At 36.6% G+C, this 27036-nt stretch overlaps 3 protein-coding genes across 18 annotated transcripts; 1 reads left to right on the plus strand and 2 right to left on the minus strand.

Moving 5' to 3' along the window:
• Positions 1-2863: 2863 nt before the first annotated feature.
• LOC113684097 (neuropeptide FF receptor 1) lies at positions 2864-18248 on the minus strand. Of its 16 annotated transcripts, none has more exons than XM_089195941.1 (3): positions 18169-18224; positions 5399-5617; positions 2864-5323 (listed from the first exon to the last, which is right to left on the minus strand). In XM_089195941.1, the coding sequence occupies exon 3, from the start codon at positions 5037-5039 to the stop codon at positions 3897-3899; it is 1143 nt and encodes a 380-aa protein (XP_089052067.1). In that variant the 5' UTR covers positions 5040-5323; positions 5399-5617; positions 18169-18224; the 3' UTR covers positions 2864-3896. The 16 variants fall into 16 exon arrangements, 14 of the variants coding, with proteins under 14 accessions (XP_089052067.1, XP_089052068.1, XP_089052059.1 ...); XM_089195942.1 differs by lacking the exons at positions 5399-5617; positions 18169-18224 and adding exons at positions 12725-13005; positions 13639-13692; XM_089195933.1 differs by lacking the exon at positions 18169-18224 and adding exons at positions 12725-13005; positions 13639-13680 and having other exon boundaries at positions 2864-5617.
• A 942-nt stretch (positions 18249-19190) lies between these two features.
• On the minus strand, positions 19191-21692 carry LOC113684119 (transmembrane protein 53). Its single transcript, XM_027201458.2, has 2 exons — positions 21622-21692; positions 19191-20939 (listed from the first exon to the last, which is right to left on the minus strand). Exon 2 carries the CDS (start codon positions 20886-20888, stop codon positions 19974-19976), a length of 915 nt encoding a protein of 304 aa, XP_027057259.2. The 5' UTR covers positions 20889-20939; positions 21622-21692; the 3' UTR covers positions 19191-19973.
• LOC113684099 (ras-related protein Rab-28) lies at positions 21676-26930 on the plus strand. Its single transcript, XM_027201423.2, has 8 exons — positions 21676-21862; positions 22005-22101; positions 22201-22289; positions 23405-23537; positions 24388-24460; positions 24642-24672; positions 24822-24899; positions 25489-26930. The coding sequence occupies exons 1-8, from the start codon at positions 21785-21787 to the stop codon at positions 25585-25587; spliced, it is 678 nt and encodes a 225-aa protein (XP_027057224.1). The 5' UTR covers positions 21676-21784; the 3' UTR covers positions 25588-26930.
• The last annotated feature ends 106 nt before the right edge of the window (positions 26931-27036 follow it).

Below are 27036 nucleotides of genomic sequence, written 5' to 3' on the forward strand. Positions count from 1 at the left end.
GCGGTAACTGTTCGAGGTATGGTGTAGAAACCTTTTTAACTACTTTGCTGATGCCGAGTACAAATGAAATGAAATCATCACCTCAGAGGGAGCGTAAATGAGTTTCATGTGGTAGTACATATTTATAGTCAGCAAAAGCATCTGTGATCCAGGTGATGTAACAAGTCTTTAAATGTCTCAGGAATTCATTGTGAAGCACAGGAAACTTAAACATAACTGCACGAACCTTCAGAGGTCTTGCTGAGGCATGTAAACAAAGTTTAGCTGGAAACAAGACCACCTTAATTCTTGCACGTAGCGGATCACAGTGGAAAGAAGCCGATTGTCGTTTCTGTTTTCATCAGAAACACAGCCATAAATGTGCCTTTGCTGGTGTAAAGCATTTTGCGCCTTAATTCTTGGTAAGAAGGAGTAAATTGTATTTTTTTCGTTGTTTTGTGGAATCAAGACAAAATGATAGGACCTTTTATTTTCTCTTGGTGGAATCCTGTAAAGTGATATTAATATAGAAGTATATCAAAAACCCACGCAGAAAAAAGAACATCAGTATCTATTATTGTCGATAAAATAACATAAAAGTATGTCAATAAAGCAACTTTAGAATCCAAACTGATTGTTCAATTCCCTGATGACTTGAACTATCTAAGGGAGAAAAATCGTTCCTATTAATAAAACTTGAGTCAGTTGGGTTTTGAAAGTATATTAAGCTGTAAGGCGGAGGAAAATTTCTAAACCTCCATCGTTTTCTAACTACGCAGCAAGACTGTCGAGTTGGAGTTTCTGGTTCACATTGTTGTGACAAAAGAGGGGTAAAAAATTTGGCAAAGAACAGATTGGATGCACATGTCTCTAAAATGACATTTTTTCATAACATTGTCATAATATTGATCAGAATCTCGATAAGTTTGCCACATATGGTGAAAGAGTGCAAGGTTAACTATGATTGTATTTTTTCTTTCGATTAGGTCCGAACAAAACATTTGTCCACGAATTTGCCTTTCTCTTACAGATTCTTATCGTAGGTCATTATCACATAAACGTGGTCAGCTTAGTCAATACAGCGAAGGTCAAAGCAAATGGTGCTCGATAATAATCAACTTAGATTTATCATTTGACTGTTCTATCGCCAACGTAGATGAAAAAGTTCATAGCGGAGATCTTTTAACGGACATTGTAAATCACCAACTGCTTACTCAACAGTTGTGAAAAAGTGTTTCGAAACAATTCAACAATAAGCGAAAACACTGACGGCCATGTGCAATTATTAGTAAAACTTTCATCAAAGGTCATATAATTCTTCCATAATTATCAATTGGTGGTTGAAGCATGACCTAGTTCTGAAACTGACGAAGAAGTCTTTTAAACATGATTGAGCTCTATCAATTTTTACGAAGTCGTAAAGAGCTTATGATAACCAGCTCTATTTACGTATAATCGCATCGAGTATCCAATCTAGTCTTTAATCAGATACGTAGTCATTGGTACTTCGAGCCTTTTATCTCCCTCGTGAGAACGCACTGAGCCTTTTTTTAAGGCAGAACTTGCTCAGAGAAGAGGACAGGATAAAACATAACCTTGAATTTCATACTCCCTTATTTCCCTGGCAGCTGTTACAACTTAACGCTTTGTTACCACGAATGCCTGGTGGCAGGTGAATTTTTATCCAATCCTTGAGAGTCAAAACAGTTAAAATCTGCCCAGATGTTATCTATCGAGAAGCGAAAGGAGATTTAACACGACGTACTTGTTTATCATCACTCCTCGAATCCGTTTTTGTTTTATAATTGCATCCTTGTGTTTTCAGTTCCTAAACTTCTAGACACCATGGACAAAAGGTAACTTTAGGATTCTACTCCAATTACTACCGGGAATATAAGTGTTTTCCCTCATAGAATTTGTAATGAACGTTGTAAAAACATTTTATATATCAATGAAATACCTGACAATTTTTAAAGTTTCCAATGTAAATTTGATTTAATTTAGTGCGTGTCGATATGTGTTCCACACGCTATCGATTAAGAGCAGCAACAAAACGAAACATCTTGTTCTCGAAGTTTCGCTCGTTAATTAGCCCAGTAATTAATCAATTTGTCCATAATATCGAATCGTCAATGACGGATCACGAAATACCGGAAATACAAACCTGTACAGTATGTAAGATATCAGCACTCGTCTTAACGGCGGTAGAGCTAAGTCGACCTGTGGGAAATGACAATTTTAAATGTCTCTTGGCGATCAAATGTAAATTGCCAGAAACCAAATATCAACTGCAGCAGTCTTTCAAAACCTACAGGTCATTAAGAACGACAGGGACGGGAATAAAAGAAGCAAGCGGATGTCAGTTTGTTTTGTATTTAGAGGCATTTTTTTTTTATTTATAACAGTGTGTAAAAAGAGTAGGGATTTTTTTTAATTTTAAGTGTTGCATGATTTCAAAAGTGAGCAATTTCAATCTTCTTGCGGTGTTTTGGTAGCCAAACGATTCATGAAAAGGCTCCGAGCAGGACAATGCGGGTTTGCAATGGCTTGTACGAAGGTAAAACGTTCCCATGCCATAGCTCTTCGCCCCCAGATGAAAATACTTATAACCTCGAATTTATAGAAAATGTGATGACAATTTAAGCGCGAACCAGACTGATTGCATGAAAAAACCACAAACCACAAGTGGTTAGCTTACAATGCTGGAATAATAGTCAACCAATCTAAGTGGAGCATTAGAAAGTTAAAGAAACCTAACCTTTGGTTAATTCTTAAATCAGATTAAGCCATCATACCGATAAATTTAGATAAATGTATGCTCAATACTTTCTTTTTTATCAGTGGTGTCAACATAACGCAAATAATTCAATAAAACACTTGTACATACCGTGTATACAAGAAATTTATTACAAAATGTCGCGGCTAATCCGACTGTTTGCTCATAAGCAAACTCAGTTTTAAAATATAATTTTTCAATGAAGGTAAATGCCATTTTACACACTAAAATATAAAACTGCAGTGTCAGCGAGTTGTAAAGGAAAGTGCTCTTGTTTTCTGCATAAGGTGACCTTTGTTCTTCTCGCTGACCAGTATAGGTGTAGATAGGGTATCAAATTAAGACTAAATTACTCCTTCATGATAAAAATATTAGTTCTCTCTAATTATAATCAAACACGTCTATTCCATGTTATTGGCAATAACTTGAGCATATATCACTCATAAAAAAGTTTCCAAGTTACTTACTTATAAGCTTTAGAGGTGTTCCACGGTAAAATGTTCAGAATTCTCTCCTTAGTTGGCAGACAAATATTGTCAAAGATTTGAAGAATAAACTATCATGAAACACGATGAAAAACAAATGAAAACAGTACAAGATGCGAATAATTTTACTCCTAAGTTATATAGCCTTTTCAAAGCATGGTGAAATAAAAGAAAAAAAAATTAAAGACATCTAAGATACGCATGTAAAAACTTTTTTCGATGAAATCGTGATTCCGTCACATGCAAATTTCTGTGTATTTTTAAACCGAAAAAACGTAGTTCTTCTAAAATAAAGAATTGAATCACTATTAAGATCAGCGCTGAGCAATAAAAGAAAGATAATTTAGCCTGAGGTATCTTCTTCCGTGTGAATGTTGCTGCGAGACAAAAGCATGCTTTTCTCTATTTGTAAGCTCATTTTACTTACTATTGCAATAATCGCAGTAAACTGTTCGAGAGATGTAACTGTAGTACAAGGAAGGCCATCTATGCTAGAAGTCGTTATGAGCCAGTTTGTTACTACAGCAAGTCTCTGTTCAGTGCTCCCCTGGTAAGCCTTTTCAAACAGGTTGACTTCAGAAATGCTCCCTCGAGCAGAAGGTTTTCCAGCCCCGCACTTGTAGTTTCATATTCTGATTGGATATGAAAGAAGCAGGTTACACTTCAGTGCTCTTCGTTTCGTGTTCAGGGCTTTCTCGTCCAAGAGGTGTCCTTTCAGCGTGATCCAAAGCTGAACCTTTCTGGTTGGTAGGTGAGCTACAGTCCTGATAATGATACCCCGTAGTGCTCGCAGTTCCATTGGGTACACGATCTTTGAAACAAGGACACAGGCATATCAAGTATCTGATATAGCCTCTTCTGAAGCGCCTCGTAAGGGTCCCATAAACCAGAGGATTAAGGCAGCTATGAAATATTGAGAGGAGGACGTCGAATTTTACAAACACTTGACCGGCAATGCGCCTTTGGGTTTCCCCACCAAAGTCTAACATCATCCACCTGAGCTGAAGAGGTAACAAACAAATTGCAAACACTAACACGATCACAGCTACGGTTTTTAATACCTGGATATCTTCTTTGCATGCGAGACGCGACAGTGCATTGCCATCACGCCGATTATTATTGAGACTTTTCCCTGGTCCAAATCTCTCTGTGCTTGATTTGAGCAGATCCACTGCTATCCGTATATACGCTGCAGTGATGACGGCCAAAGGAAGAGAATACTGCAGCACGAACAAGCACGCTGTGTAAGCTTTTCTGAGCGCATCGGAATGCCAAGATTCGGGGCAATCAGCTGTTCCAGGTAATCCTCCCTCTATGGCCAGCACGAGAGGAAGAACAGCTATAAAGGACGCAACCCACACGCCAACCAACCAAGCCATGATCTTCCATTTTCGCATTTCGGGCTTAAACGGGTTTGTGATGACATAGCAGCGATGGATTGCCATGGATGTCAGTGTGAATATACTTACAAAAAACGTCATTGTAGCTATGGGAAAAACACTCTTGCAGAATGCCGTACTGTGGTGGAATTGTACCAGAATTTTCGCCGAGTAAACTGGTAGGAATCCAATCATCAAAAGGTCCGAGATGGCCAGATTGACAATGAAGAGATCGTTGACGGTTCGATGTTTTTTACTTCGAACCACCAGTAATACGAGGACATTCCCAAAAGAACCCAGCAGAAATGTGAGAACGTAAATAGAAAGCTGTGCTTTACCCTCAGGAGTGTCTAGAATAGATCGCTGATGAGTCTCTGTGTGATTCGGTGATGACATTGTCATGTTATCTGTGTCTCCCATTTCTATTTTAAGATTTCTCCACGATGCTCTCAGGATGCGTCTTGAAGTTTTTAAGCAGTTCACGAAGTCACCGCGCTTTTTAATGTCTTGACAGGTAAAAAATCAGCTGCTGCAAATTTTTCTGGAATGTTTCAACGCTGACTTCACTAATCCGTTGATGTTTTGATAAATGCTCCCAGGAGGGATCTACGAATTTCTCTTATCCGTCATCGTTTCTGAAGTGAAAAATACCTCTCTGCCTGGTTGGGTTTCAAAAAGTCTTCATCACATTCCACGACTTAGATCTAGATGATAAGCATGGAACGTAACATTAGTTGATGTATAGCACTACGCTGACTCACTGGCAATGTAAGACATACTTTGCTGAGAAAGACCCAAAGTAATCGAATCATGCACCCAAGGCGAACCGCACAACTTAATATTCTTTAAGACGTGTTCCCCTTTAAATAAGATTCCAACTCAGTTGAAAAACACGCAGAGGCCAGTTTCCTCTGTAATGTTCCGCTGCACGTCAGAGGAAATGGGATGCGTGCTTCCTTTCAGAAGTTAAGTGCTTTTCCTGCCTTTGCCCTAACAAACTAAGATTTGAAATGATCATGCATTAGTCAATAGAGAATTTGCGTGAAATTTCTACGTGAGATTTACACCTCCCTCCAATCGTTTTCGAATTTTTGTCCAAATGAACGAACATGAAAACCAGACATGAAGCTGGAGGTTGGAAACAACACTGTAAAGTGGTTTTTGAGTATAGAGTTACACCTTTCCCGCTGCAAAGACCTCCAACCGTGATACAGAGGCGTCGGAAAAATACATTTACAAATTGGGCCTCTTCAAACGGCAATTTCAAGACTAGATGCCAATATTCCTCGAAATGCAACGAAACTATAGCAGGAAAACGTAATTATGGACACAATGTGCACTACCTCAATTTTGCAGTTTTGTTTAGAAATGACGAGTTTCGAAAAACAAACTATTTGTGTTCACTTTCATTTCACCCCAAGGAATTTCAAACCTAGCCTTTGTCCAACCGGTGTTGTATGACTGTCAATTGAGTAGGGAATCAAAAGAAATTTATCCTTTTAATGGTATACAGGTACTTTACAAATTCACCGTTTATGCTCATCGCAATGAAAGCCAGTTCGTGGAAAAAAATATTTTCACACCGGCTTAGCAATGAGAAATCGGAGACTTTTTAGCAGCGTTCAATGCCCATTACTTCGTGTTTATAGTTAACAGTCGTTACAATCTAAGACAAACAACCAAAATAAGAGCTCCAGAATTTGGTATCACAGCAAATAAATCCTCACAAATGGTAAACCAAAACAAGCCAAGCGATGTTAGTGTAAAATGGACAAGAAACATACCTGAAGGCACTGAATTTCAGAGAAGAGCGCGTCTAAGTCTATTCCTGACTGTTTATTGACACAATAGAACATGTACAGGTTCTATGCAAATTTCTCTTTGTGATTACTGGATAACAATCACGTTCACTTAAAGCTGATTATTCGGATTTTCTTGTACCAGCTGCTCCAACGGAGCTTCCGACAAAGGTTTGAAAAGCAGTTTTCACTAATGTCGTTCTTTTGTCATCAAATGCACTTCAAGACATTTTCTCTGACATTTTGTCGGTATCGGTAGCAAACTGGCACAAAAATCCGCGCTTTATGGCTGGATGGACTTCACAATAGCATTTTTTCTGATCGATTGAGCGGCTCGGTTTAATCTCTGACTGTTTATTGTAATGGTCTATGTAAACAAAAAGCCCAAATCTGGACAAAGTGTTTTGAACGCTGGTAAAATAACAGACCCATCCGACGGAATAGCAACAGAAATCCCTTGGGTGATTGTAATGCCTCGGGATAAACAGGGTTAGGGAGGAGTACACAAAAGCTTCCAACAAAAGACGAGTATTGACTGCCAACTAATTGAAAGAAAATAACCGTTTCTAGAGTGGTCCAATCTAAATCTATGTTCACTGCTGTGACAGTTGACCCACGTTTGACAGGTATTTAGATGCCGCGAGTAGCAAAACATTTTCAAAAGCCGCTATCTTCGTCTATTCAGTTCCTAGGTTGTGTTCGAACCACTTTTTCTGTTCACTTTTACTAACGAGCTCCGCGCCAAATGTGGATTGTCGCGATTTCTGGCCAGTAAACAATATTTAAAAACGAGTGTCAAAATAAGTAGGAACGACTTTAACTAATTAGCTTTGCTGAAAATAGAATGGGATGTATAAATCTGGTTGATCGATAACTTTCTTTTCTGATGAGTTTCAATATTCTGTTCTGGATGAGCGTACTGAGTGAAATGACCACGTTGGTATCTTTTTCTAGCGTTCTATTGTAACAGCAGTACCCGAAAGAATCAGTTTTTATTGAAAATTCCCGCTGTAGCATCTTAGAGGAAGATCTTGGTAATTTTTTGCCCAAATGACCCTCAGGTGCGGATAGCGAACGTTTTGTACACTGTGCTGCACGACATTTGCTCCCGAAAATAAAAGTTGTCTTATATCAGACCAGAGAATTTCTTGAATTGAAAACAATAAATTACTACAAACAGGATTAAGTTGTTTATAACAGTAATGATGTTATGAAACTCACTTTTCGCCATTTTCTCTGATTGTCGGGATAGTTGATCACAAGTCGAAAAAATCTCTGTCGATAGAGTCGGTGTATACGATGCTGACTTTTTCATTCTGCTGTTCATTCGTCATTGTTCTTTCATTTACAAGAGACCTCACGACTTTTAAAGTTTTCATTGAATTGCAGTATTGTCTGAACCAAGCCATTAAAAAGCATTTATGAATGATGACGTCCATCCAGGTCTGCATTTCATATAATTTCTACAATACACTGAGATAGTTAATCGCTCTTCTTTGTGAAGGGAATTGTGAACAAGTCAATGCTGGACAACTCGATGAGAGAGTGTAGCCGGGTGGGTGGACACAAGCACGCAATGCTAACAATTGTCTAACAAGTTGCAGGCGTAGAATCGATAAAAAGCGTCAAATTTAAAACATCGAAGCCCGCCGGATGAAAGGAAATTGCATAGCATGCGTAGAATGTTTCGGGAAACCGCGTCGCTCGTTAGGGTACAACTTCAAAGAGCGCCCGCATATTCCTGAGTTCTTGAGTAAAACTAGGCTTAAATTCCTAACCTTTGACGAAATGTCTGCCCTCAAGCTTGCGGATAACATGGAATTATTACAAGTCAAACGCAGGAAAGGTTAGACTATGAGATCGTCTTCAAGGCGGTTCAGCAGCTGTTTGTGGATTTTCTTATTTCCCTCAAATCGAGCAAAAATAATATAATCAATACATGTAACTTCTGAGGTTCATCACCGCCAAACAATAAATCTAACCCCACCAGTGATCTTTTCAATTTTTGAACCTGTTTTAATAAAACGGTTAGGAAATCCATTAATTTACACCAAACAATTTATCCCCCGTTTGTCGAAAATAATAATCAATACATTACAGACCCACAAGAAACTTTGATTTCAAAATCGTGATGAAACTAATAAGCAAAACTTTCAATGAGACAACAAACAAAGGTGCAGCTCAAGACTTTCTAAAGAGACACAGGTTTAATATAATCAATAACAGCTATTTTTCAAGATGTGATCCCGCTAGAAAATATAGCGACTCTAGTATGAAACCATACTGATATTCTAAGCGGGTGATGATTTTTTTTCATTACAGGATTAAGTGGGGTCTTACGGATAATTACGTCTACTGAGACAAAATATAGATAAAACACTGGAAAGACATTAGTAAAAAAAAAAAAAAAAAAAAATGTAGGTGCTCACAAGGAAAACTGAGAAAGTATGAACTCTTATATTTTAAAAAAAATACAAATTTCGCAGCTTTTCATAGCGACAACCTCGAACGACTCGTAAAGTTAATTTTGAACTAAATTTTCTTGGCTAACAGAAGACCCTCTATGATCAGTTCTAAACCATCATGTTGCTTGACAGCCTAGATACAAAATTTTTAGGCTACAAATCTCAAGTGGCCTTGTTGTGGGGGAAATAAAAATTCAAAATTTGCAAAATACTTAAGGGCCAAGAATAGTCACTTGCTGAAAAAATATCTCGGACAGAATATGAAACAATCCCTGACTTTCTGTATTTTTAATATTGCACCTGACCCAGCGAAATAAATTTGAGCTGTTTGATATTAGTAACCGGCTTGTCAAGTTGAAATGTATATGAAATCGACGCGCTTATCCGGCCACATCCACTTTACTTCAGGTGATTGATATCATAGAAAACCGAAGAAAATTGATTTACCCAAAAAAATATCTGAGATTGACCTCGTTTTTCCCTCACCGCGAGATCAGAATCCTTCTTTGAAGTTACATTTTTCCAGGACGTCTCAATCCCTATTTGAAGGTTTAAAGCGTCCATAAATGCAAATCAGCGCGTTCGAACTTGAAAAGTGATAAGCGCTGTGTACACATTCGACACGAGTCGCTTTGCAAGATTTTTAATACATCATAGAGATCCTAAAGCGTACGCGCCTACTTTGTAGTAGATTGCAAGTTATTAAGATTATTCGAGAGTGATTTGCCGGCGGGAAAAATCTTTCTTTGACGAATTTATTCACTCATAAAAACGAACTGCAGGGCAAACTATAGAAAGACAACCATGATATGAGGATGGATCAAATTATCTCTTCTTCCTGATATTTTCCATTATTATTCCCTCCTTGCTGCCAAAAAATACTGTAATCAGACAAAATTAAAAATCAACTTACACAACTATCGTAGCCTTGAATAATGAAAGCTTGTGAACCTGATTGTTATTCCTAATCCTAGCAGCATATGCCAACTAATTGAAAGAAATTTGCGACGTTCGATTTATCTGATCCACTGTGGACAGCTTTGACGCACCGAGAAAAATGGATCCTTTGAAAATTGAAACTGGTGTAGAAGGTGATTTATAATGTCAGACTCAGGCCATACAAACATAGTTATATTTTTGGCGCAAAAGGTTCGTATTTTCAATTTAATTAATGGATAGATCACTCAGGAAATAGTGAATAAATACTGTCTATTTGCATTTGATTGGTGGCGACTTCTGGGCAGATGGAAAACATTTATTGCAATTGAGAAACAGTTGCAAGTTTGTCAAATTTGTGTTCTGCCAAAGTGATTTCCTTATCCCAGGGAAGCTTTCCTGTTTTTCACAACAAATATCTTTTTTTTCCGGAGTGTCTTGATCAATGATGATTTCCACCTAATTGGTAATGTCAGCTGAAAAGGACGGTCAACAGAACTACGGACACTAAATATTCACTCAGTAATCTGATCGAACACGTTACTTGGCAACATCTAGGCTACTAAGCAACCCCAAAATGTTCACACGACATTTCTCTCTCTGATTGGACAAATCATCTGTGAATCCGCGAAACCCTGTAGGAAGTTTTCAAAAATGGTTCCTTGTTTTTTAACGTGAAAGTCGAATCTAACTGTGTTGTTCTTGGTGATAGGCATTACTAAATAATTAAAAAATATTCGTGTTCACTTCAAAGAAGGTGCTTAAATGTTCGTAAAGTTAAAATAACGAATTTACCTCATAAGCTGGGCTGAAGATTTGAGAAGAAAAACCTTTTCTTCATGTACTACTTGCAGATCTAAACGAAAACTTGCCTGGAGGTTACATCAGTTCCAAAGTTGCCTTTGAAGGTCTTTGTATTAGTGAAGAGCTCTTTGCATTCATGCTGTGATCAAGGAAATGAATAACCTCTAGCCTCTTAAAGCCACAGCTTGCACCACACGAGATGAAGCTGTTGCGCGCCGTAAAGATTCAAATTGATCAAGCATTCATAGATGTCATTTCTATAGGAAAAATATATCATTCAAGTGACTTATCAAGACTGATAAGTCCCGCCGAAAATATTGGGTGCTAGAAATCATAATGGTTGTTTCAAAGTGCACTGTCATCAGATTCAATGTGGTTATTGTGATTCCAATCTATATGTTGCCAAACGATTTCATACGGGTGCAGTTGTCTCGGAAGCAACATTGTGCTTGTGAAAATACATGAACAAAAATAATCTCATCATTCGATGAACAGTTAAAAAAAAAGGGAAAGTGGGAAACTTATGCATTGTTTAGAAAGAGCGACAACTTGATTTCTGTTGTAATTTCAATGGGCCTTCCACAAAATTTCGCATGTGCGATTCGAAGTCTGTCTCAGAATGTAGTTCGAAATAAACTCCAAGTGGATTTAGCCCGAGTATCAATTTGCAAAGGGACGCGACGAGAATCTATAAAAACACTAGAAACTAATTTTGAATACCACAGAATTTGGAATTTTAAGTTGTATTTCAGTTGGTATTAAAGTCATTTTGGTTTCAAAGTTTGTTTTAAAGACATCAGTTTAAAGTATTTAACCCATAGCTGGCTGAGACGGTAGTTTACCACGCTGGTGCATTATGTTTAGGTCTCGGAGAGATTATTTCTTTCTATTTTCGTTTATATTCCTGGATGGAGATAGGCATAGTGAGAGTTTAATGCAACGACAAAGAACCCAACACACAGAACAGACATGGACTCGAACCCAATTCTTTCGATGCGAAGTCCAACAAGCAATATTAAACCCTAAGTCTTCCGCTTGTCTCCTTTGAGTCTAGCCGACTTTATAGTAGGTCACTGAGTGTCAAATCTTGTTAATGAGTGAGAAACATCCAAAAGAATACAGGGAGGTGATTTTAAGCAACTGTTACGATGAAACAAATCACAGATATTGTCTTTTAGAGGAACGTTTTTGCTTGTTTGATAAATTTTAATTATTTGAAGGGTTTCATTGAATCCTAGATTGTTAGAATTTGCTTTTCTCAAACACTTATAGCGAATTTTATGAATTTTTCATACCAGTTTAAATTGTGTGGGTTCCTTTCCAACTTATTGAATACAAAGACGAAATTTTTTAATTTCTGAGAACCCTCGATATTCACTTGAAGTGGTAACAAATTGTACCTAAGTTTTGGACTACGCACGAGACGCGATTTCTAAAAACTCCAAATGCATTGACTGATTTTATGAATTGTGGCGCCATGATTCTCGCATACGTGATCATAATCCAGATGAAAAGTCGCTCTTGAACAGCAGCAGAGATCGATTGCAATTATGAGCTGCTGTTTTACGTCCAGTGCTCTTGAGAATAACATCGTGAATATATCAGTTAATTAAAACTTTTCGCAGAACAAGAAAGAAGCAGGAGTTTTTTGCATCAGCTGACGAGGCATATTCTTTCTGTTTTCCCGCGGGGCACGAGGCCACAATTCATTATTTATAACTGTATGCAAATGCAAAATATCATTGATGTAGATGGTTTGTTGTAGAGACACCAAAATCCGGCAGTTAATTTGCGTTTGAAATGGTTTATCGTACAACTGGCCTTCTAATTCTGAATTGGTTTGATAAAACACCGCGGACCATGATTGAATGAAAAGTTCGAATTTAGTAACAAAATAAAGTGCCGGCTACCAGATGAAATAAGCACGAGTTTATGCTCCAGAAAACTTGAGTTGTTTTTATTCCACGAATTTAAGAAAAGCGAAGAATGTCGATAATACCCTTACTGTGCACTCCCCTTTAAAATATCAAAAAAACACGAGAGAAAAGATTAAAGAGAGTTATTTCAAGAGATCGAAAATAATACTTACTTTAAGTCTTACCTGTGTAACACCTTGAAATAATGTAGATTCGACTATTGTCACACAGAATAATATGTTGAGTTTCTCCACAATTTCTCAAGAGAAATGAGCGATTCCGAGTATACCAGACAACTGAATTAGGTGTCAAAATTATTAGAGTTTACTGACAAAACTTAAGTCTCACATATTGACAGAAGACTGACGCCAAAATATCTTCGTCAGCGACACCCGCAGAGCATTGAAGTGTACCGCAAAACCATGCAAATCAGCAGGAAGTGTAACGAAAGCTGGTGTCACCTTTTCTGAAAAGGAACGCAGCAGAACGTGACTTCCATAAGTTATAACCCCGCATTTTATTGAATGGCACGGTTTGTACAGGCCAAATTGAGAAGACGACAGGACCAGTGGCTGTAAAAAATAACTCTTCTCTCGCGAAGAGGAATTAATAGCGTCAAGGAAACGCTGTGCAGATAAATCATGCGACAAAACAACAAATTGGTTCTTAAAAATAGCAAAGATAATGATGTTCATTAATTTCCCGACGTGTGGGTAACCACGCTTAACACGAAAGCGTCTGCACAACGTGGAAAAAAAAATTCTTTTCGCAGACGAAAAATATTATTGATATTACCTGTAAATGCGTGACTTTCGAACTTGCGTGACATTTGCGTTACAGTTGGCCTTTGTGCCATTTGATTCCTTTAAATAGTTTTTCTCGCCCGCTTTCATTAATCGCCTGTTCATGTTCGGAGTGCATACAAAGTTAATTTATAAAGTGTGATTTCAAGCCACCGGCGTATAGGGACTGATATTTTACGAGATTGATTAAAGTTATGTCCCTGTAATATATTCCCTGGATTTGGTTGGCATTTTTCTCCGGTCACGATTTTCTTGGTATTTCATCGAGCCTTGATGTTCGTTTGCCGCAACATTACCTTTCTTTAGCGCGCCTTACAGTTCATTAGCTTCTTTCATATAAGTTTAATAGCAGGTGCGCACTGCTCTTACAGAAATTCATTTGATGATGTCCGTGACAAAAGTAAATTAAATTTCAAAACTAAGATGTACAATACAAATAATTTTCAATTACTGCAAGGTTTAGCTCCATTTCATTAATGGCTGTTGTGACGGAAAAAGTGATATGTTGACTCCGAGAAATAAGAGCCGTCGCTCAAGTACCAAACGCCCAAAACGCCTATGACTTTAGTGACAATCATTGATTTCATTGGCATAGCCTACAGTAATAATATCATTGAATAATGGCAACACATTTTCAGAAAGAAAACTTTGGGATATGAAGAGATGACTAGCAGATTTTTAAAGAAAACTTGCCACTTGACATTTTAAGATTGAGGCGTGAAACCGATTAAAATATATCGTACAGATATTTTGATAACTTATGGCTAATAAATGAAAAGGGAAACTAACTTAGATCTCAGTTTTCCTCATTACATGTCTCTGCAAAGCTTAGAAGGATATCAGTCGAGCTATTTAAGAGTGTTCTCAAATCAGAAAAATCTAACCTTCCCCTTAGCCAGATAGCTTTCAATCTCGGTAAGCTTACCTCTTAACTCAAAACGATAATATCTCCAGGATTAAGAAATCTCTACCGAGCTTTTTAATTATCCTTACGCAAAACAGCTTCTATCATATATGTCCAAATTATGTATTCAATGATTCATTCGATAAAATACCAATTTTGTGGCTTAAACGAAAAAGATGATTGACGCCTCCGCGGCTGATAGAACATTTTTAACATGCCCGTCTTTCAAACTTATACTTATACTTATACTAGAGTCTAATACCTCTGTAGGGTCTTTTGTACTCTTTTCTCAGTCATGGAAACAAGCTAAGAAATATCCTGAGCAGTAAAAGTCAATGAGGGCGCCAGTGGGAGCTCCCACCCCCCCTCCCCCCCTTCGCCATCCCCCCCTCCCCCCTTCGCCATGCCACTCATCAAGACAAAGTTGAAGGTAGGGGCTATGGGCAGGCGGGTGGAGGGAGTGGGAGTTGTCAACAAGAATGATTTCTTGCAATTTCCTTTTTCCAATGCTTTTAAATAAAAATGAAGAGAGGTGCAAAATCATTGATGGCGAGGAAATATTTCCGATTTTTTCGGTTATCGTGTGTCGAGCTCAAATTATCTTAACAAAAACAAGGTAAAGGATTTTCAATTGAATGAGCGTCATACAAAATTATTTTTTGTGTGTGTTTTCTCTCTTATTGAACAGGTATTGTGTAGCCTCCATCAGCTTAAATAAAGAGTTTTATCGAGCGTGTTAAATCTCTTGAAGACTTCCCCCCAACTTACGTGTTAGTTTACTTTTATCACGATGATATGTTTCGTACCGTGTACAGAAATACTCATGGTGTGCGTCAATGCGTTATTCAGTCGCATTTATTTCCGTCTCAAACAAGTTAATGATAGGTTATCTCAGAGAGTGACATCTTGACTAAAAGGCCGCTTCAGAGAAACAATATCAAAGTTGGCACATCCTAAAAGAAATTATTTTTTGAGCTCGTCTATTGTCAAGTTTATGTCTATCTGCATCCTCGCGTATCTCTGGTCTCGTTTAGAATTTTTCTAACCTTCCTCACGTTCTTTAATTTTTTAACCATAACAAACTGTTAAAATTTCTCTTAATTTAAAGCGGTTTTGCGGCCACACAACAGCGACTCAATAAAGGTATAATTGTTTGGATTTTTGAGCATCGCTGTCGGAAAGGAAAATGTTGGAAATAATGGTATCGTAACAAATTTAAGAAGTTCAGCATGAGTTTTGTTTGATGAAAGGATACAGAGATACCAAGGAAAACACAATTGCTGACAGCAATGGACTAGAGAAAATAAACAAAATTCTATAAAGGGGTCGGGTAATGGTGTTTTGTCTTCACTGTATCAAAGTCAAACAGAAATAAATGCCTGCTGATCGAGTTGAAAGCACGGAAACAAATTAACAAACTGGGGAGTTAGAGACTCTTAGTTTGAGACGTAAGAAGGGAAGGAAATGGACCTATTTCGTTTCAAAACACGTACTGTCATTCGGTTAGCGCAGCGGTTAAAAGATGTTTTTACAGTGAAATAAAAAGTGCTGCATAAAATTCATCCCCTTCATCATTTATCAGCACTGGTTATTGTGAGTAAATTTTATGAATGACCCTCTGCAGAAAAACCAACTTAGCAATGTTTTTTACAAGTTTCAATCTTTGGCTTTGCTTTACAGCTGTCTGTTAATGCATCAGTTCGTTATGTGAAGTTGTATTACCTTAAAGTGCGTGTATAAAATTCGACTAAAATTAAAATTTATTGACGCTCAATTAAATTTCTTAAATTAAATTTCAATTAAATTTCTTTTTCAGTAATGTCTAATAATTAAGAAACTGTGGTGTATATTAACATAGAAACGCTCCTGCGTTATACTCGCCCGCTTGAAAAATATTGGGTGACAATGGCAACGAATAGGCACAATTCGTGTATCTGCGCCGACCTCAATCTAACGCCGTAAATAGCCAGTGAGACTACTATTAATTTAGACCCTGTTCACGTTATAAGACATAATTTTTATAATAGCTTTTTCACTTTGAAACGCAACAAAAGCTTCCCTCAACATCTGAGAGTGGACAAAATGTTTCTGTTCTCACTAAAACGATCAAATTGGCTTTAATACATCCTTAGGCATGCGTAGAATATAGAATGGATTATCCCGCCGAAAATGTGTGGATCTCTGATGTTAAAGTTTTCGTAAAGCTTCATCGGTGCGGCGTAGAAGGGGCGTTAGTCTCACGAACTCGTTTAAATGTAAATCTGATCGAGACAGAAAATGGTCAAAAATGTAATTGCTTTTTCTCCATAACACGTCATGTTAAGGCACCCGGCTCATGCGCTCACGCATACTAGCCAAAGAAGACTCCCAATCAATTGCGGTGCAATTAATACTTCCAAAAGTCATTTGCAAAAGCTGATTCTTCACTGCTGTGAATTTGCATGAGGTGTAAGTTTACATGTGCGTTGAATATTCGGTGAGGTGAGGTACTCATGATCTCGCGAAAGTAACACTTATGCCAGCTCTTCCGTAGATTCTGCTCTGAATCAAGTTAAGCGTTGGAAACAGTGAACTGTATCAAACAGACCCTACAGCAATTGGACCCCCTAACTTAAGGGGACATATTGGTGCCGGCTTTGTCTTTTCGTGTTCACAGAATGCAGCTTAAACAAGTTTTAAGCGAACGATAAATCTGAGCTCCCTCTCGTTTCACAACCTGTATTGCGCGAACAAATAAGAGCTTTTCACTGATTGTCGATCTATTTTAGTTCGGGAAATGTTATTTAACGAAATAGAGCTAAATTATGAGATGAGGCTCCGTCAGAACAGAACAGACAGACAAAATAAAGGCTATAAAAACGGTTGAATAACTCAATAATCATACCTACGACGTCGACGCGGTAAAAGACCGCGTAGATAGATTTAGTGTCATTGGGAATTTTAATGGAGTTCCACTTTCTACAAGTCTTACCGTCTTCGCGTAGAATGAACTAGAATACTCTTGATAGGAAGGATTCGAACATCTCCGAAATACGTTGATTGAACATCGTGCACGTTCGAAAAAATTCCAAAGAGCAACGATTTTATAAATAGTTATTAGTTTAAAGTACATGTACAAGCTAAAATCAGCATCTCCCTTAATAAGAAAATTCATAGTGGAAAATTACTGGCAACAGCAGTAAAAGCGATATATATTCACAAATATCAAAGCGTCCCATGACCTGATGTAAATATCGCCTGGAATCAATAGAAAAAACTCATAACTCGATTTGAACTTTCAGTCGAAGTATTTGTTGTGCGAGTCAATTTAAACCTGAAGGTTTCAATATGTTCATTCGATCGCTCGTGAAACGTACATTTAGGACAGTATGGTTGTTATCGAATATAAAATGCCACCTTGAGGACGGCGAGTCCCATTGCGATCAGTGATATAAAAACAAATTTCACCGTTTTTCTCAAGTTATGTAGTTTTTCTTTTTTTTTTTAACTTGTACTCAATACATTGAACAATATAAAAGTTAAATTACCTGAATTAAAACTGTTCTAGCCTACGTGAGCTACGCACTGCCATCTGTAGCACTTACATCAAATATTAATTTATAGGGAAGTAGTCGAATTGCGTCTAGGTGATGTCTACATCAGCTCTATTTTAAACATTTTGACGAATCAAACTGTTCTCACCTGTACTCAATAAATTGAACAATATACACGTTAAATTACCTGAATTAAAACTGTTTTCTATCGAAAGCCTACGTGGACTGCGCACTGCCATCTGCAGCCCTTGCATCGAAATATGAATTTATAGGGAAGTAGTCGAATTACGTATTGGTGATGTCTATATTAGCTCTATTTTAAACATTTTGACGCATCAAACTGTTCTCTCCTGCACTCAATACATTGAACAATATACAAGTTAAATTACCTGAATTAAAACTGTTCGCTATCGAAAGCCCACCTGAGCTGCACACTGCCATCTGTAGCGCTTACATCAAAATATTAATTTATAAGGAGATAGTCGAATTACGTCTCGATGATGTCTATATTAGCTTTATTTTAAACATTTGACGAATCAGGGTGACAGGTTTTACAATTAGAAATTAAGTTTTTCCCGAAACAAAACAGAATTAATTTTCAAAATTACCATCTTAAAGTGATCAGCGTTTTTCTTTATATTTCTTACTATTAAGGTTTATTGATAGATATTTCTGCATGAAACATTAAATAGATTTATCTGTCAATTTTTAAACTTAACTAAGTGTAGGTTGTAATCGAAATATGGCCGCAAAAGAAACATTCAATAACGAACTCTAATATGAAATGTGGAAAGCTAAAATTAATTGATGTTTACCCAGAGGGCCACAAAGAGAAAGATTTACAGCAATAAAGTTTCATTGTGTATGTATGGTTTTCTTTTCTTTTTTTTTTCCACTTTTAATCAGAGGTCGATGAAAGAAAAATTTTGTCAGTAACCTGTCATAAAGGAGCGGGAAGAAAATAACATTCTGCACTAAGATTCAGTAATTTTCTACTAATAATTCTTCTAGCGTATCGCAAGCTTACCAAATAAAAATTTCAGATTGCAATCTAGATACAAGTTTGACCGACACAATAAAACTCAGTTTTCCCATAAGTTTGATGACACACGGCTAAAATTTGTATAGCTAGCTGAATTGACATAATCAGTCACAACAATAGAAATCTGAAGGCTGTTTTTTCTCATAAAATTGATTTATCTTATTGATATATATTTCAAATTCATCTAACAAAATGAAAACAATGAAAAACTGCATTTAAAGTCTGCCTTAATGTGTAATTGTAAATTGAAATTGAACAAATAATTGATACAAATCAAATATTCTTTATGAAGCCTGTTTGCTCTTTTGTTTCTGAATGTTAAAATACAGAAAAAAAAATTAGTTAGGAAAGATAACTTAAATACAAAAATAAAATGTAGCAGCTTTTATTTTTAAGTTTCCAATACAATGTAGCAAATATAACATGAATCTATTCTAACGTGAAACCTAAAATAAGGTTTTGACCAAGATTTCCTTGCAACTCTTTCACTTTTCCTTTCTTTTTAACAATAGGTAAATCATCATATGGTATAAGTTTTTAATTATCTCATCAATATTTAATTACCTATACAAATTTTAATCATAGATACTTATAACTGAAATATACCTAGCAGCTAAAAACCTTTCTGTATCCTCTATGAATGTTCCTCTTTTTCCAAGGATGAGAAGGGGAGGGGGGGTTGGAGTGTCAAAGCATCTCCTGTGTGGTAGTGTGGGGTGATGTGGATACCAAGGAGATGGGTAAGCTGAAAAGAAAAATGTTTTCCTAAGTTCTGACACAAAGAAAACATCAGCTTCCCACAAAAAAAAAAAAACAGACAGTTAAAGCAAAATTTTTTCCTGCATTTAACTAAGACCTCAAAAACTGAGTAAAATAATTTACAACTCTCTACATGAGGGCTGAACACAGATCACTGAATCAGCCACTTAAGCTGCAAATTGAGTTGTCAAAGCCCCACCTCAAAATGCTGCAAGTTACTTACAACTGCTAAGGTCAAAATTTCTTTTAAAACAGTTCTATGCACTAAAAATTCATAATATGTCCTTACATTACTTTCAATTTGCAAGATACAAGAAATTTGATATGAATGCATAGTATTATTTATATCAAGTTTGTAGTAAACAGATTCAAAAGCCTGTATTGTAAGGCTTATTATAGCTTAGAAATTCCTGAGGTGAAATACTGTTTCATACAATAATCAGTAAAGGTATTGACTTTGCTCAAGTATTCCTCAGGATAATTCCTATAATGTTGCACATGACCTGACACTTCCCAGCACTTTTCAAAAACCTTAATACCTTTCTTTTTGTGTGCCTCAATAAAAACCCAAACATCTCTCTCAGGAACTAAAGGATCAGTGCTACAGAAAAGGAACAACTCAGGACAACCAGAGGGGTAGGATATGGAGTCTGGTATAAGCTGTTTTAATTCTGAAGAGAACAAAAAAACTGGTGGACATACCAGTCCTAAGCCCACCCACACAGCAGCCTTAATCAGAGGATTTGGTATGGTTTCTAAAATTGTGGACTGTATACCCTTTAGACTATGCCAACCAGGAAAATGGGGGCAACTATCAAATATGCACCCAATGATATTGATGGATTTAAAATGCCTCTGCCCTGGGATAGATATTGCTTGTCTAATAAAGTGGCCAACATTGAACCCTCCCATACTGAAGGCATAAAGTATAAATGGCCTGTTTTTATTTGAATTCATTTCCTCTAGTATTTCCAAAAGTTCCAGACTGATCTCTTTGACTCTGTTTAATCGCAAGAAAGTGTTGTATGGGTTTGCTGGAATCCTGATGGTGTCAAAGCCTTTTTGTTCAAATGTTTCGCTGTATTTAGCCAGATGCTTATCTTGTGCACTATTCCAGCCAAGAAGAGCAACAACCGGGCTTTTACTTGATTCTGTTCCTGTTCTGGTGACAACAGCACCAATCTTATTACACTTATCCTCAAAGTATGGAGGAGAGGACATTGTTACAATGTGATTCACAGAGGCAAGTTGACTGATTGTACGCCAGAATAGGAAATGCTTTCTTGTCCACAGTGTTCCAAGTGCCATGTTTATAATAAGTTAATCAAATTCCACAGAGGACAGAAAAACCAAATGTGTCTGAAAAATAAAGTTTAGTGCATAGATATTGCTCACTGTGTAAATTTTGCCCTGGATTTTCAATAAAGGGTTGTTTAAAATATATGAGAGAGTCTCAACCCTTCAACTCCCATGAGTGACCAAGATTGAATTTCTCCTCACAATATCAATACAATATCAAGCAAACGAGTGATGAGAATAAAGAAAAATATGAAGGGATTATCATTTGATCAAACACCAAATTCCAGAATTAATAATGACACTTTAGGAGTGAAAGGGTTAAGAGCAACATTCTTGCTCAAAAGCTGGAAGGTAAACTTCCATAAAATTCATTCATAATATTTGTTGGCTGCAAAAACAAGCTACAACACAAGGGCTACAACATTGTCCATTAATATCTATAACATGACTTTGGAAAGAGTTCCCTATAAGTCCATATCATTCTCAAAGCTGTAGTCCCAAAGGCAATTAAACCATCTAATAATTTGTCTCCGCCAGTGTCTTATTTCTCCAGGAATTGTGTGGATAATGAAGTATGAGGCTGTGCGGAAAGCTTACCACGATTTTTTTTCTCTTTTTTCATTTGTCGATGGTTCCGTAAATTTATAAATATAAAATCATTTAAACTTTCAATTGAAATAAACTATACAATACAATTATACAAAAATATAAATTAAAAACTACCAAATCACCCTCAACTTACCCCATTGCCGCCATTTTGTCTACGCAAATCGTTTGAGCCCACGGCAATGTTGTACATTTGCTTTTGTTACCGTGACGTCACTACAAACAAAGTCCTCGGAAGCAAAATGGCTCCACATATTCATTGTAAACTCGGTTAAATCAGCTATTGAAAAACTGAAAAAATGACCGATTCTGATGAGGAAACGACAACAGACCATCAGCTTAAGTTTGTTCTTTTAGGTGATGGTGCATCGGGCAAGGTAAGGGTAATAATTGAGTTCAGGGATCATTTTTCAGTCCGTTCGAAGGCCTCTAATTCGAATTATCTTCGAGAATTTGGTATACAAGTGGGCTGAAAACTTCCCTTTAAATAAGCTAGTTGTGATACTCTTTCCTTTGCAGACATCAATATGTGTAAGATATTCTCAGGAGAACTTTGACAAAGCTTACAAACAGACCCTAGGACTGGATTTCTTTCTGGGAAGAATTGTTTTACCAGGTTCGTTTCGAAACTTGAAATCTGTTGTAGAACAGGTGCTATTGCTTCGGCCTTATCACGTCATTTTTCACAATTTATTGCCCACTGCTGCTTTTTTAGGGAATGTCCACGTCACGTTACAAGTATGGGATATTGGAGGGCAAACCCTCGGTGGAAAAATGCTAGACAAATATATTTATGGCGCTCATGTAAGTATGATAAAGCAAGCAAAGCATATGAGCTGAACTGAAAAGTAACCCTTTCCTATTGACGTATTTATCCTTCAAAGTTTATTACTCTCAAGTGGTATTGAGTGATTCCAATTTAAGTCTTTAGGGTCAGAGAAAAGAGAAATAAAATCATATGTATTTAAACGTGTTAATTTAGGTTTTTTGTTGGTAGAACTGTGATAAAGGCAGGCTTAAATGTAGTTTCTGATAGATGTCAGTCTCAAAATCTAACCCATAAAATAACCCATAAAAGAACCAAATAATTTTACTACCACGAATGATGATAACAATTATGATAAGTGCTAAATGGTTGGTAGTCAGTAAGGAGGATTTATTTCACGTTCTTGAATAACCAAGATACTAACATGAGCAATAAATAAAGGGGGTAAGTTTCTAAGGAAACTGTGGTGCTGCATAGGTGGGAGAGTATAGCAGGTAATTAAGTGTTAGCAACTGAGTTGAAAACATAAATTGGCCACCATAAAGGGTAAAAAACATGAGCACCCTGATTGGTCAAAAACCCATCATTGATTGCATCAGTCAACTCATAGAACATTGAAACATTTAGAGATGTGCCAATAAAAGCAATAGCCAACAATTTCTATTGGTTTACCAGCATAATATCCCACTTGAATGTTCTCCTGACATCCCACATGGGTTATTATACTGGTGAACTGATAGAAACTGCTTTCTGTGGGAATACTATCTGGTGGGAGTAGAGATGACACAGTGATGAGGAGCACTCACCTCTCACCAACGTGGCATGGATTCAATTCCCAAACACAGGGTCACTTATGAGTTGAGTTTGTTGTTGTTTCTTGTCCTTACTCCAAGGGCTTTTCTCCAGGTCCCTCCACAAAAACCAACATTTCCAAATTTCAATTTGACCTTGAAACAATGGACATGAGGAGCCACCTCGTGGATTGTCCACTGTTAAAATATTACTATTATTATCATTATTATTATTATCATCATCATCATCATCGTTGTCGTTGTTGTTGTTGTCGTCGTCGTCATCATCATCATCATCGTCATCATCATTATTATCTATCATCTAAATTGTCATGGTGACCATATGTGCTATTCTTCTGTAGGCTGTGCTACTGGTGTATGACGTAACAAACCAGGATAGTTTTGATAACCTTGAAGACTGGTTTGATACTGTGAAAAAGCTTTGTGAGAAAGATGGCTCTCGATTACCTCATATAGCACTTGTAGCTAATAAAGGTAAGTGATATTTAATGGTTTTGTTGAGTTATTTTGGATAAAAAGAGATGTGTTTGTTCATCTCTGTTGTGAAGATAAATTAATATTTTTTATCTGCAACACAATTAAGAGCCACCATCATTGATAGTCATAGTGACAATTGACAATCACAGAATTTTGCCTAATACTCTGATTACTTAGAAGGAGAGTAATCAAGCTTCTATGGAGAATATTCCAGTTAAGTTTTGTTTTGGTCTGAGCCCTCTTTATTAACAGGGATGCAAAAAATTCTTCTGTTACTTGGCACTTTTTTTTTTTTTGGCAGTGACTTTTTCTTTTTTTGCTGTGAATAACATTTATTTAATTTTTTGAACTTTTTTACTGCCTATTATCATCAGGCCCCTGACAAAGAGCAACAGTACAGCTGTCAAAACATTATAAACCTCAACTGACACCTTGACTTTGCAATTGACAGTGACAACTTTAAGTTGTGAGACAAATGATTTAACAGCCATGTTTATCATTTCTAATTATGTTTGCCTATAGATCTGCCAATTTGTTACTTTTCGTTTACTGATTTGTAATGTATTTTATCACACTTCCAGTTATAAATTAACCCTTTACACCCCAACATTAGCAGGAAAATTCTCCATACTCTTCTCTATCCAATTCTAAGTTGCTTTAAGGAGAATTTGTTGAAAGATCAAGGACTGCTTTTGTTGGTTATTGTTTCCCTTATTCTTTTGATCCTAATGTGCAATTCATGGGTGATATTGTGAGGAGACTTTAGATGTTAGGCACTCTGTTGGGTCAATGGGTTAAGAGACATATCAGTGATTTTTTCCTCTGACATTTTTTACCATCTCTTTAGTGGACCTGGAGCATCTAAGAGTGGTCAGATCAGACAAACATGGGAAATTTGCTCAGGAGCATGGGTTGTCCAGGTAAGAATCTGGAGTCTCAGGGTGTTTCACTCTGCCTCTCTCCCTAGTTACTAGTGGTTTTTTAGTTTTTTTCATCATTTTAATGCCTGATGTGCAATCCAGCATTTAAACCTTTGGCACAGGTGAAGTGAGTTCTTTTAATTTTTAGTGGAATTAAGGTACTGTTATTTTTTGTTTTTAGTTACTATGTATCTGCCAAGACAGCAGACCAGGTTAGTTGCTCTGTATAAAAAAATAAAAAGTCAAAGTTAAAATGTTATGCCCATTGAAATTGATTTTATACTGTTTTCAGAACTGATAACAAGTACATACATCTTTCACAAGTGTGATGACAGTAAACATTTTACTTTATTATATACAGATCAGCCTCTGCTTTCAAAAAATAGCTGCAGAAGTATTAGGAATACGACTAACAAAGAATGAAATGGAGCAACAATCTGTATCCTTTAAAAACTGTTATGCAAATGTATTATGTCCATTAAATACTTATGCTGATTGGTAGATCATAAGGGTAACTGTTTGTTAGATTAGGATTTAGTGATGTTACCATCTGATCACATTTCAGAACCTTGTGTGTTGTCTGTGTGTTGTGTTGCCAACAAATAATATAATCTTATAGTCTTTGCAATATTTTATTACAGTTTCCAGTATGTTTTTATCATTTAGGTGTATTGAGAGGACAATTGGTAAGAATGTGTTTCACCCTTGGTAGTTTTATTTCATTTCTGCTCCCATTTTCATTGGTTTTCCTTGTGCTTGTCGATTTGTCACACAGCTGTTGTTCAGCTATTTCTTCCATGTTGCTTGGATTATAATTTATGTTCATATTTTAGTTTGACAGTATTGAACTTGAAATCAGTCCAGCCATATTGTCATAGACAGAACTTTTAATTTGTGACTGCAAATGCCTGAAGCTACCATTAGCTTTTCTTGCTTAAGTCTCCAGTTGCATGGTTTTGATGTTGAGTGATAGGCTGAATGAGGAGTTGTGGTTTGCCATTTTCCTTGACACTGATCTTAACATACAGAGAGTCATTAAGGCTGACATCATACAGTATGGAAATCATGAAATGCCTTCAAGAGCAACACCATCCCAAACCAAGAGTTCCTTCTGCTCTGTCCAGTAGTTACTGTAGATACTTGTCATAAGTAATTTCATTTTAGACCAGATTAATTTGTAGTGGACAACTGACAGGGTAATGTTCTGCACTCTGTTAAAAACTAACTGTACCAAAGGTTTTCATTGTAATTTATTTTCCTAATTGTAATTGAGAGGTAAAAAATCAGAGGATTTAGCATTCTTGTGGTTTGAAAAGAAAGTAGACCAAGCTCTGAGATTGATCTCACTATCTTCTCATTTGACAGGAAATTATGAGTAACCCTTTCACTCCCAAGATCTCATTAGTAATTTTCCTTACTGTCTGCCATACAAGTGTTGTACTGTTACTGTTTACTAGATAATTTTATATTGAATGAACTTATTATCACCAGATAATTTTTTTTATTCCTATCTCCTGTCTGCTTGATATTGTATTAATATTGCACAGAGAAATTCTGTCTGTCACTCATAGAAGTTTAAAGGTTCTAGAGACCCAACATAATGGTCACACACCAAAAATTTCTTAGTATGATATGAAATCAATCTCTTTCAGTTGGTGCTGTAAGAGTTGAAGTGTGTAGATGCCAGTCGAGATGATTGAAAAAATAATAATGTAAGGGCTGAATGGTAGAGTTGATGAATGCTCTAGAAACCTTTTTTCAATCTCCATCATGAAAAAGTAGACTGAATGAATATGACACTGACAGGGCTTTGACTAATGACACCATGGGTTTGGGTCTTGCTTAGCAGTATCACTGCATCCTGTGATGTAACCAGCCTCACACCTCTTTCCCTCATTAACCCTTTAACTCTCAGATCAGATTGTAATTCTCCTTACTGTCAACCATACAATTCATGTAATGTTAGTCCAGAGAATTTAGTATTGGATCAACTAATTGACCCCAAATTGATATTTTTCTTTATTCTCTTCATTTATCTGGTTGACATTGTATTGATATTGTAAGTAGAAATTCTTCTGTGGTCACTCATGGGAGTTAAAGGGTTAAGAAGTCATATTGATTTATGTTGCATTGCATTTTTCTATTGGGAACATTCACAATGCAGGAGTGGGACACCAGGCTTCAATTTTGATGGAAATCAGTCTTGAAATCAATGAACTGTACAGGGGTATGAAGTAGACTGACTTTCACAGGCTTTCACATCCTCCTAGATCTAAATAGTTTAAGTGTTAACTGACTGCATGCAATATATATCTAGATTTTATACTTTGAGTTAAATTTTGTGATTATCATTTTCCCAGTTAATGTAGTGTAGGTGCAATATTATCCTGTCTTCTTTTGGCGTACAGTGTACAGTCTTAATATATCCTTAAAATGTGTGCATTGAAAGTTAATAAACATTCAACGTGGACTTTGATGCCATTACAGACTATCTTTGACCCATTCTACTTGCAAGAACCAAATTTAAATTCTCTGCAATGGTTGTCAAACAAGTCTTATGGGACTTTTGAGTCCCA

Source organism: Pocillopora damicornis, chromosome 2 (genome assembly GCF_964200805.1).
Source record: "Pocillopora damicornis chromosome 2, jaPocDami1.2, whole genome shotgun sequence".
Taxonomy (NCBI): Eukaryota; Metazoa; Cnidaria; class Anthozoa; order Scleractinia; family Pocilloporidae; genus Pocillopora; species Pocillopora damicornis.